Here is a 12,880-nt window from a genome sequence, read left to right as displayed (position 1 = left end):
CAGTAACAGGTCTTTGAGAGCCAGAATTCTTGCTGTTTCTCAGGTGTTCAAATACTTATGTTCAGCAGTGCAAGACAAATAAATTCTTTAAAAATCATACAATGTGATTTCCTGAATTTTTTTTTAAAATTCTGTCTTTCAGAGTGGGAATGCACCTACAATGGGAATTTCAGACCCCTCCATGATTTCTAAGTGGGAGAACTTGCAAAATCGCAGGGTGTTCAAATACTTCTGTTCCTCACTGTATGAAGATCCAGCAACATGTCTGAGGAAGGGCAAGTATCTCTCCATTTTCTCAATGGGAACATAGCCAGCCTTGGACCTGTGTACTTATTACTACACTGAGGACGTGGAGTGCCGCACAAAGGACACAATGTACAAATGTATCTAACATACCTCTCATTTCACACTTATCTGACTAGAACTGGCAATTAGAGGCACGGGACACGAGATAATGATACAATGTGGTTGTGAAATAATTACAGATACGCCATAAAGTAGAACTACAGGCGGACCTCGGTTAACAAATTTAATACGTTCTCCGGGACGTTTCGTATTGCAAAATATTTGTAAACCGAAACACGCTTTCCCATAGGAACGCATTGAAAACTAATTAATCCGTTCCAGAGGTCAGAAAAAAGTAAGTCTTTTATCTGTTCAAAACTCTGCACCTTAAAGGCATAAATACTGTACAGGGACATGATGAAAAATTAATTTGTAAATGCATTGAAAACGAATTAATCCGTTCCGGAGGTCAGAAAAAATTCTTATCTGTTCAAAACTCTTTATAAAATGTAACATTTTGCACCCTAAATACATGTTACAAAGGTGAACTTATCCTTGAAAGTGATTCTGTCATAAGAGGAGTATTGGGGCTGACATTTTTGAGCCTTCTTTTGAAAATGCTAAATGCCCACTAGTGTCTGAATTCAATATTTGAGAACATGCTGTAAATGAATCCCTGATTTCTATACTTGCTATGAATCAAAGAATAAGAAAACTTTGAAACCATAGCATTAGAATGGCAGCCAGGGAAAGAACATACTTGAAGAAAGGGTAAACAACAGCAGCCACATACTTTTTTTTTCATGATTCTGTAATAAATTTCATTTTAATGCCCTTTTCCCAGCAGCACACACCTTCCTTCACTCCCTGCCCGTTTATCTGTCAGGAGAGAATAAAGACATCCCACAAACCACTCTGGTTGGAGCTTACACACTGCTGAGGACTCTCTGCATAGCCCTTGGTGCCAACAATTGGCAAATCACCAATCACCCGCAGTCTCCTAGTCCCAGAAGGCTGCCGGACCAATCAGAATACGCAGCGCAACACACGCATGCGCAGTGGGCACCTGGCTGTGAAGCCGCAAGCTGTCACAGCCTGGTGCCCACAGTTGTGATGCTGGTGCAGAGGAGAGAAGAGGAAAAAAAAAAAAAAACAATATTTATGACTTCTTGCTATTAAACATGTCCACTAAAAAAATGTATAAAATCAAATCACCGTAACATAAGCGGGAAGGGAGTGTGTCACATGCTCCTCCGTATATCAGGAATGACCAGGTATTTTGCATTCAGTAGCTGAACACAAAGGATGGGGAGTGTCAAAAAGGAGAGTGCTGAGAAAGGGGGAATAAAGGAAACCTGATAATTTGTCCTATTTGGGTAAAGCACAGGTCTGCTTCAAGTGCTTAAAAGTGGGGTTCCACTCAAAAGTGGAACCTCCGCTTGTTTGCCTCCCCTTCACTGCCATATTTGGCACCTTTTGGGGGGGGGAGGGGGGAGCGGATACCTGTTTTTGACAGGTACCCATTTGGCACCTTTTGGGGGGGAGGGGGGAGTGGATACCTGTTTTTAACAGGTACCCATTTCCACTTCCAGCTCAGTTCACTGCGGCGAAGCGAGCCGGAGGTGCAGCCCCCTTCTTCCTCCCGCATTCTCCTGGTCCCAGAAGACTGCCGGACCAATCAGAATGCGCAGCACGATTCGCGCATGCGCAGTGGGCACCTGGCTATGAAGCTGCAAGCTGTCACAGCCTGGTGCCCACAGTTGTGATGCCGACGCCAAAGAGAGAAGAGGCAGAGAAGGGATGGCGCGGATGAGCACATTGCTGGAACCAGGGACAGGTAAATGTGTGTTTATTAAAAGTCAGCAGCTACAGTTTTTGAGGGATGATCAAAGGGTTAACTGTGTGCTGGGTGTGTTTTACTAGGGGGCAGTGTGTTCGTGCTTCACCGTAAGCACACTGCTTTGGATGGCTGTGCTGTGCACAGCCATCAAAAGCAGTGTGCCCGAGATGACAGGGAGGAGAAATGTTAGTAAAGAAAACAGTTCTCCTCCTTGTCGGAGATCCTCGGTAATCACCAGGTGGCGGCGAGTAATCACCGCCTGGGACCCGGTGATTGACAGCCGCGTCCGCGAAATGCAAAATCACGTGTATATCTGTGATTTTGCACACCCGTGCCGCCCTGTAAAAGTATTTCTGCTATAGGACGGTTGTGAAACGGTTAAACTAGAACTACAGGCAAAACGTTTAGTTTTGGATGGAGTGGATATGGAGTAGAACACCCGTCCGTTTTTATTGCTGTTTGTGTTCCCATTAAGGAGATTCACCATTTCTATATGTCCTGTTTACCATTATCAATGAAAGAAAATCCCAAATTTTGGGTTGTCCCCAGAAAAGTAATAGAGGGGAAATCTTTCATTGTGGACACCAATTCTGGGAACCTGAGAGCCCACGAGGATTTCCCTTAATTTGTAGGGATTTCTTCTCACTTCCTGTCTGGCTATGTGACAGGAAGTGAAGGGAAATCTTTGAAATGGGACACAGATGGTGAAAAAAAATCTGGCAGGGAATATAACCCTCCCTTACTCTATCTAAAATGTATAAAAAAAAAAAGTTTTGCCTGTAGTTCTACTTTAAAAACAGATCAACTGACCAATTAGCTGCATCTCTGTTATCTTGTCCACAATGTTCCTGAAAAGTTGTAAGTCTGGAAAACCTTTACCTTTGATACAGAAACTATCCCCCTCCTCAGCAGAGATCATATGAGCAAAGCCAAGGCATTTGGTCACATGAGTGAGATCAGGGGGTACTGGAGGAACTTTTGATTTCTGTAGCAAAGGCAAGTATTCATATTACTTTGCAGAAGCAGGATAAGTGTGGAGGGTTCACATCTGACGATCAACCAAGGCAATAGTATACATGCTGCAGCAATGATTGCTCCATGTATGTTCACGCCTGTATGAAAAGCAGACAATGAGACTCTTACAGGGTATTTCCAACGACGGGTGAATGGCAGCAACGTTCTTGACGGCTGGCGGGGAATGTCGCCCGTCCACCTGATCAGATTCTGCGTCCTGAACTTCTCCATGAATGACCGCGATCCCTAGCCGTAACCGTTCGGCGAAAGACTGGGCTCTGCGGGATAGAAAAGGCCAATGACAGGCGCTTCTTACAGAAAACGTTACTGAAAACTAAACAAACTGTCCCCTCGCTAAGCAGTCACGGAGACTGTCGGTTCTCTACGGACCGATCCAGCCCGAGCCATAAACAGGCCTATCCTGGGATTTACAAAGGTAAACAAGAATCCCGAACTTATTCAGTCCAATGTTGGACCTAGAAGGCAATTGTCACGGGGGAAATCTAGTGTCAATAATGTGTGTGCACAACAGAAATCAGTTAAAAAAAGAAAAAGAAAGTCACTTTGTAACAATCTAACTACTCTTCAATTATAAATTGTGCAGCCAAAGGATCACTTGTATTTATTTATTTTTTTAATTATTATTATTAATAATAATAATTTATTCTCTCCCTGTAAGAGCAGAAGTGTCAGATGAATTTCAAAATGCAGGGTAAGCCATGCCTCCTGTATGCAGGTTCTAAAATGACAGTTTAAATGCAGGGTAAGCCATGCCCCTCCTGTATGCAGGTTCTAAAATGACAGTTTTAAATGCAGGATAAACCAAGTTTCCTGTATGCAGGTTCTAAAATGACAGTTTAAATGCAGGATAAACCAAGTTTCCTGTATGCAGGTTATAAAATGACAGTTTAAATGCAGGGTAAGCCATGCCCCTCCTTTATGCAGGTTCTAAAATGACAGTTTTAAAGGCAGGATAAACCATGCCTCCTGTATGCAGGTTCTAAAATGACAGTTTTAAATGCAGGGTAAGCCATGCCTCCTGTATGCAGGTTCTAAAATGACAGTTTTAAATGCAGGGTAAGCCATGCCTCCTGTATGCAAGTTCTATAATGGCAGTTTTAAATGCAGGGTAAGCCATGCCTCCTGTATGCAGGTTCTAAAATGGCAGTTTTAAATGCAGGATAAACCATGCCTCCTGTATGCAAGTTCTATAATGGCAGTTTTAAATGCAGGGTAAACCATGCCTCCTATATGCAGGTTCTAAAATGGCAGTTTTAAATGCAGGATAAACCATGCTTCCTGTATGCAGGTTTTAAAATGGCAGTTTTAAATGCAGGATAAACCAAGTTTCCTGTATGCAAGTTCTAAAATGACAGTTTTAAATGCAGGGTAAGCCATGCCCCTCCTGTATGCAGGTTCTAAAATGACAGTTTTAAATGCAGGGTAAGCCATGCCTCCTGTATGCAGGTTCTAAAATTAGTGTTTTAAATGCAGGGTAAGCCATGCCTCCTGTATGCAGGTTCTAAAATTAGTGTTTTAAATGCAGGGTAAGCCATGCCTCCTGTATGCAGGTTCTAAAATTAGTGTTTTAAATTCAGCGTAAGCCATGCCCCTCCTGTTTGCAGGTTCTAAAATGACAGTTTTAAATGCAGGGTAAGCCATGCCCCTTCTGTATGCAGGTTCTAAAATGACAGTTTTAAATGCAGGGTAAGCCATGCCCCTCCTGTATGCAAGTTTTAAAATGGCAGTTTTAAATGCAGGGTAAACCGTGCCTCCTGTAAGCAGGTTCTAAAATGGCAGTTTTAAATGCAGGATAAACCATGCCCCTCCTGTATGCAAGTTCTAAAATGGCAGTTGTATCCTCTACCAACAGCCCAACTAGAGACTGACTTACAGACTGACATTTCTGCTCTGACAGGTAGAAAATATAACAAACGAACAGCACACACACCTATCCCTAAAAAGTAAGCAATGTACAGTGGAGAATCAGTTCTTACAAATACCCATTCCTGATTGGTTCTCCTAAAAAACGTTGAGTTTCTTCATAATTTACAATTCTAACTGAACATGAGGGCAGCCATGTTTGCACATCACATATGCAGGCTCTACTGTCATGTTTCCTCAATGCATCTTTATCCAGAGACCAGTTTTCAGGTCACACATTGAAGCAGCTTTTTTTTTTCTTCTTTTGAAACTCAGAGCAAAAAAGATAATTTTTTGGGTAAGATAATAATGACTCATCCATCCTGACTCGTGTGATGGACGAATTGCAAGGAAAGGCTCATTGGAAATAGATGGTCACAGTCCAAACGACTGCATCCCTTTGTCTAGCTGACAGGAGCGGTGCTAATTCAGGGGCAACGCAAAGCAGGCTTGCGCAGGGACCTTCTGCTTGCAATACTAGAAGCACTTTCAGTGATCAGGCAAAGGCAGCCCGTTTCAGGGGTCTTCGATATGACAAGTAAGCCCTGGTTCACACCAGTGCGACTTGACAGTTCAAAGTCACACCCCCATTTGCGGCAATGGAACTATTCAAGTCGCAGTGACTTTGAAAAAAGGTTCCTGCATTATTTCTGTGCGACTTCATTACTATGTGCATTGACATCTGTTAAATGAAGTTACACAGATGTCAGCAAGCCGCACATGAAACTGCACGGATAGGCAGCTTTGAAGTTGTGCGACTTCAAAGCCGCACATGTGTGAAGCAGGACTAATAGATATTTTGACACTTTCCCTTTAAAAGAGAAGTTTGGGTCTAAAAAAAACCCAAACATTCATACTCACCTATGAAGTCGCACAGATGTTGGCAACCACACATGAAATCACACAGATAGTCAGCTTTGAAGTTGTGGGACTTCAAAGCCGCACAGGTGTGAACCAGGACTAATAGATATTTTGACACTTTCCCTTTAAAAGAGAAGTTTGGGTCTAAAAAAACCCAAATGTTCATACTCACCTATGAAGCCGCACATTAAATCACACTGAAAGTCGGCTTTGAAGTTGCAAGATTTCAAAGCCGCACAGGTGTGAACCAGGACTAATAGATATTTTGACACTTTCCCTTTAAGAAGATTAGTTTGGGTCTAAAAAAACCCAAACATTCATACTCACCTATGAAGTCGCACAGATGCCAGCAAGCCACACATGAAATCTCACTGACAGTTGGCTTTGAAGTTGTGCGACTTCAAAGCCGCACAGGTGTGAACCAGGACTGACAGACATTTTCCCTTTAAAAAAAGAAGTTTGGGTCTAAAAAAAGCAAACATTCATACTCACCTATATGTCGCACAGATGTCAAAAAGCAGCACATGAAATCGGCTTGGAAGTTGTGCGACTTCAAAGCCGCACATGTGTGAACCAGGACTGACAGACATTTTGACACTTTCCCTTTAAGAGAAGTTTGGGTCTAAAAAAACAAAAACAACAAACATTCATACTCACCTAGGTGGCTGCAGCATTGGTCTGATACTGAATCTGTCCTCTGCTGATTCTAGAACTGAGTGATCACAGATGGCTGATCGCTCAGTTCTCGGTCTTCAGAGAACCAGTGACTGGCAGCCACCAGCTCTCCTCTGCCCCTCCAGCGGTCACTGAAGCACAGGGCTGCGGAGGGGGTGGCTGGCGATGTCCTGAGAGACTGAGCCAGCTGCTTGGTGGATCCCGACAATATGGCCCAGATCTTTCCAGAGCCTGGACCGGCTCTGTGTCCTCGGCTTAAAATGGGTCGCAGGAATGCAGAACTAACTGCACCCCTGTGATCCACAGGGCCAATACTTCTTCTGTAAGGAACTCAGCAACTTGTCTAGCCATCGATATTAACAAGAGCTTTGAAAAATTAAAGTGCAAAATTTCAGGCCCAATTCTGAAGGCAAGGATAAGCGACTTTACTTTCAGCTACGTGGCTACAATTTTCTAATCGCATTGGACATTTTGTGAATGGGAGTCTAAAGTCTGCAAGGTATCCAAGCGATTGCCAAAGTCCACCCTAGTTTAAAAATCTCAGCACCAGGAACCGCCACCCCGTGCATCTGCAGTACCGCTGTCGTGAACAAAAATCTGATTATTATAGGATTCATAGTCCTGACATATGACAGTCACCTAATTTACTCACCGTTTTGCTGATGCCGGAGATTTGGCTACTATGACTGCATTTCTGTAGTCAGGAATCTGCAAAACACAACAATGTTGTGAATTGATATCCACACTTTTCATAACACACAATTTGTATTATGCAAGTCTGCAGGGGGATAGAGGTTTGGGCTGAGCGGAGCTCTACTTTAAGGTAGGCACACAAATGCACTTCCTCCCTTTTTTTTTTTTGGGAAGGAAAAAAAAATTCGAACATTGCCCGTTAATCCAAAGAGTGCCAAGGTGGCACAGATCCTGTTTTCTTCTCACCCGACTGTATCACTATTTTTTTTTTCTGAAGTGTGCAAAGATTCCAAATGCAAAAAACACATCACTGTTCCGTATAAATCAGACACAAATATATTGAATAAAAATGGCATTGGTTTTTGAGTCAGGAAGGGTTTACACTCCTGTCAGGTTCATTCTGCTGTCTGGATCGCATTGCAGAGGATTTACCTTTCACTGCCCATCCTAGGATCACAACAGGTAAAGGACAGGAAACCTTCACAAAGGGAGGGGGAATGACCTTCTTACCCTAGGTTCACATATGTGCGGGTGGTGCCGTTGTGGATCCGCAGGAAAATCCATGCAGCCGCACCACCCACACAGAGAATTGAGGACCCGCAGGCGGGTGCCATTACTTCTAATGGCACGCCACCTGCAGAGGAAAACGCAGCCGTACTGAGAACAGGGGCGGACTGACCATTTGGAAACTCGGGCACTGCCCGAGGGTCTGGGGTCAGTAGGGGGCCCCATGAAATGCCCCTGGTACCTTTTTCATAGGCTTTTTTGAGTTTGGGCAAGGACACAGGGGCCCCATGATCCCCTATTGCCCAGGGGCCCCATGAGTTGTCAGTCCGCCCCTGACTGAGAACCGAGGTTCTGCGGGCTGCGTTTTCCAAAGAAGTGCAGGGACTTCTTTCCCTGCGTGTCACGGGCATGGGAGTCCATTCAAATGAATGGGCTCTCGTACCACACGGCCGCATAGACAGCTGTCACCTGAAAAGGTGTCCCCATTGGAAGATATTCCCTCACCTCCTGTTCTGGTGACAACTGTAATTTTTGGATTTCCCATCAGTTTCTGTTTTGGTAACAATGGCAACCAGGACAAATAGAGAAGCTGAATGTACCTAGTGGGGGGACAAAGACACCAATAAAAATCTACAACACGCAGTGTGGGGTGACAGCTATTCATCAGGGCCTTTAAAATTGTACCATGGCAGCCAAGTTTGTTTTAAAGTGTAACTCCACTTTTGGTAGGAAAAAAAAACAAAAAAAACCAAACAAACAAACAAAAAAAAAAACAAAACCCACTCCTCCCCAGGCGATCTCTCGATGAAACTGGATGCAGGATACCATCTGCCTATGTGTGGGGTGCAAGAGCGTTTGACTTTCACTGTACGCAGGGGTCCTTTTTTGCTGGGAAGAGTTACAATTTCATGTAGTGGCAGCGAAGGACTCCAATCAGGATCCATGAACACGGGGTGTTCTGCTAACACTGGTAACGTCACGTTAAAAACGTGGGTTTTTCAGCTTTTTTTTAGCATTTTTGCATTGGCGTTTAGCTGCATTTCATACCCCCCAAAATTTTTTTTTTGATCAAAAAAAGTCCAAAAACGCCGGTTTACCGCGTTTTGCCACATTTTTCAGTGTTAGAGTATTTTTACAGCTAAAACTCCTCTAGAAGCCCACTAGTCATGGGGTTTTTTCCACCCAAAAAAAGTTGATTACAGCCAAAAAACGCCAAAAGGCAAAAACAGCAGCTGTAAAAATGTCCAGTGTGCAAGAGGACTCAGGCTAGGTTCACATATGTGCGGGTGTATATATATATATATATATATATAATTTATTTCAGGTACTTATATAGCGCTGTCAATTTACGCAGCACTTTACATATATATTGTACATTCATATCAGTCCCTAACCCTCAAGGGGTGTACAATCTAAGGTCGCTAACTCACATTCATACATACACATACTAGGGGCAAATTAGACAGGATCTAAGGTTTATATATATATATATATATATATATATATATATATATATATATATATAGAGAGAGAGAGAGAGAGAGAGAGAGAGAGAGAGAGAGAGAGAGAGAGAGAGAGAGAGAGAGAGAGAGAGAGGAGATAAATAAAAAATATATATACATAAATTAAAAAGTAAAATAAAAATATAAATAGAAAAAAAAAAAAATTATATATATATATATATATATATATATATATATATATATAATATACACACACACACATATACACACACACACATATATATTGAATATGGGCAAAAGTGTAGCATTTCAAATATATGGCAATATATTTGGGAATAATATTTCTAAAATATATTTGAAATATATTCCATATATATTTCCATATGGAACACCCTAGTGTTGGCGATGGAACGGTTCAAAATCGCTGCGATTCCGGCTTTGTGGTGCCGCACCGATTTGAAGAAAAGTTTCCTGCACCATTTTTTGCGATCGCAAGAAGTCGCACAGATTTCAGCCACGTCGCACTGACATGCAGCTTTGAAATTGTGCAGCTTCCAGTGAAGTCGCATGATCCAGTGTAAACCAGGGCTAAACGTAATTGCCCCTCAGTGCTCCGTCCAGCCGCAGCCACGGTCAGCTTCTCATGGATGCCGGCAGCAGGACTGGATGGTGCTTTTACCTTCCACCATCAGCTGTGATAGAGCCTCATACATCAGGGCTAAATGGCCATTGTGGACGAGTCCTTCCTGGGAAATGCCTGCATGTTGAAGCGAATCTACCCAACCAATCGTGAGAGAAGCATCCAGATTGACTTTTCCTGCTGAATCATAAACATGGATGCTTGACTTTACTGAGCCCATGTCTGGCAGCCATCTGTAGCCGGCTTGATCTTTTGAACCCTGGAAGATTCCAGCAACCTACAAATGATTCTAACAAGCAACTGATTGCTCAATTCTATATGCAATACAAAAGCCCACAAAGCTCTCTGCCGCTGCAAAAGCCCGAAGGTTGTGCCTAGTCGGCATTATCCATGTAAAACTGATGTTTTCATTTACTGCTCACAAAAAAGAAAAAAAGGGAGAAGCTGGGACGTAGCCAATATGCACCTACACGTTGTACAGAACACCGGATCCTTCGCAGCCAGGTCTAATGAAATGCACGCTCATTGTTCAGCCAGAAACGCGATCCGCCTCTATTGTGCCAAGCAGAACATTTAAGATGCCTGGCTTCCTATATCTGCTCTGTAATTATGCAGCGCAGAGATCATGTGACATTCCCGAGAACCATTCTAGCGGGAGGAAGCGTGGCGAGAAACAGAAGCCTGCGAGTTCCAGGCGCTGGTGAGGAGAAAATGTTCATGTGACCTGCCAGAAATCACAAGGCCTGCCGTCAGTCTATAGAAACTCATTAACTCCCAAGAGATACACGCTTAACCCCATGAACATGTAAAGTGTTGGAAACTCTTATCTAGACACAGCAAAGAGACTGGCATCAGGTGATACACAGAGAGGAAACAAATCCTCCTACATAAGTTGTACCTGTGTATCTGCAGTTCACTATTCCCTACATCTGTTCAAAGTGCTGAATTTACAGGCTTGTCTGAGAGCTCAGAAAAAAAGGGGGCGGAGAGCTAAAGTTACACTCTGTAGAGCTCAAGTTACACTCTGTAGAGCTCAGTAAGGAGAGCTCTGACAGCTGATTGGAGGGAAGAGACACGCCCCCCTCCACACAGCTCACAGGAACACAGTAGAGGCTGTCAATCTGCTGGAGGTCCCTCCCCTGTCACCATTTTTTCTCTTGGTGTCAGGAAAACTTGTCAAGTGATCCATGCTGATAGAGGAACGAAGCAACAGACAGATATGACACTTCATGCTCTGGGAAGATGAAAGTGAAGGAATTGAATCAGATTTGTTACCAACCTCACAACATAAATGGGAGATCTACTCCAAGACATGAGTTCTGTGGAGTAGGTTCACATATTCTGAGGAAGCTGAGGCCCTCTTTGCACAAGAGTAATAAGTATCAGCCCCTGGATTGTTCTTGGTTCTACCCCTATTCTCCCCCCCCCACTTTTTTTTTTTTTTAATTTCTTCCTCTTTCCTTCTTCATCTTAATCCTTCTCTTAATTTGTCTCTTGCAGTTTGATTTTATTTTCTGAAAAATGTAAGTGGGGTAGCTCCAGTCCCCCCCCCCCTCGTGGGAATCACAGTTCAGGTTTCTGGGATACTGGGATTTGTTGAACTCGGATGAGCATTCTGATATTTTCTGATGTTTTCATTTTCTATTGTTCTACAATACCTTTTATCGTCTCAAGCTGTTCCACTGACTCTTTCCTATGTAACCAGATGTTTACATACCGTCCGTCATGGACGCTAACTTATGTCAAACTTTCATTTAAAAAAATAAAAAAATAAATGAACATTTGTTTGCAGGTAGAAAAATGTGCATTTATTATTTTTGGCTGCAGGAGCCTGGAAAGCATTACGGCAGCGATCAGTAGAGGTCTCCTGCAGATCAGTCTGTAGATCTGCTTGTCTATGTGGGATGTACGAACACACAGAGATACTGACAGGAAGATTCAATGACCTACCACGGCGCTTCACAGCACCATGGTGGTTCAATGGGAACTACAAGCCCTCAGCCAATAAAGCTGTTGGGCCTTGTAGTTCATTCATTCACAGAACACTGTGAATTTAGGACGCAACCACGTGGGCGGAGCCCCGCACGGCCGCGCTGTTTTTAAACCTGTTGAGCACACAGATATACTGACAGGAAGATTCAAGAAACTACCACGGTGCTAGTTCATTGAGAACTACAAGCCGACAGCCGCTAAAGCTGTTGGGACTTGTAGTTCATTCATTCACAGAATACTGTGAATGAATAAAGAAGCGAGGGCGGAGCCCCGCACGGCCGCGCTGTGTTTAAACCTGTTGAGCACACAGATATACTGACAGGAAGATTCAACGAACTACCACGGCGCTTCACAGCACCATGGTAGTTCATGGAGAACTGCATGCCGGAAGCTGCTAAGCCTTTGGGACTTGTAGTTCCTTCATTCACAGAAGGATGTGAATGAATGATGCAGCCGTGTGGGCCTCTACCTTTGGGAGTCATGCTTATAACCGTCCATCTTGCAATGCCTCGTGGGACTTGTAGCTGGAGGGCCGCCAGTTTGACACCTGTGCAACCCATTTATAACCACCTAAGACGTAAGTGAGGCAGCAAAAAGAAGGGCCTTAGCGGCAACATGCTGCACATATACATCGCAGGGCGGCCAACATTTCTGTGCTGGGAGTGCACTCCCAGCATGAGACTAAGCAGTGTAGACAGCTCTCAGTCCCTGCTAATGATCGGTATCTAGCAGGACCAGCCCCCAATCATGCGATCATTGTGACCAGGGGCGTATTTACCACAAGGCAAACAAGGCACTTGCCTAGGGCAGCATTTTTCAGGGGGCAGCACCTCATCCCAGAAGAAGAGATAAAAGAAGGGACATGTACGCCATAGGAACCAGGTGGGATCCGAGAGAGGCTGCGGGCTGCTTGATGGTGTATGTGGAGCCTGACTCTCGTTCCCGGGGATGTCCAGAGCTGTGAAGATGAGTGTCTTTCTCTCTATT

General features: G+C 43.8%; 1 protein-coding gene across 3 annotated transcripts in view; it reads right to left on the bottom strand.

The window, feature by feature from the left end:
- PRPSAP2 (phosphoribosyl pyrophosphate synthetase associated protein 2) overlaps positions 1-12,880 on the bottom strand; it is an 80,995-nt gene that overhangs the window by 29,437 nt on the left and 38,678 nt on the right. For all 3 annotated transcript variants that reach the window (XM_089656006.1, XM_089656008.1, XM_089656007.1), the window contains 2 exons: positions 7,251-7,306; positions 3,269-3,417 (listed from right to left, as the gene is read on the bottom strand). In XM_089656006.1, the coding sequence (XP_089512132.1) occupies positions 3,269-3,417; positions 7,251-7,306 (205 nt within the window). The remainder of the gene's footprint in view (positions 1-3,268; positions 3,418-7,250; positions 7,307-12,880) is intronic.

This window comes from Staurois parvus, unplaced genomic scaffold (genome assembly GCF_062004578.1).
Source record: "Staurois parvus isolate SC_StPar_1 unplaced genomic scaffold, SC_StPar_1.0 ptg000882l, whole genome shotgun sequence".
Classification (NCBI taxonomy): domain Eukaryota; kingdom Metazoa; phylum Chordata; class Amphibia; order Anura; family Ranidae; genus Staurois; species Staurois parvus.
Note: the sequence above shows the minus strand (reverse complement) of the source record. Positions and strands in the feature narration are given on the sequence as shown.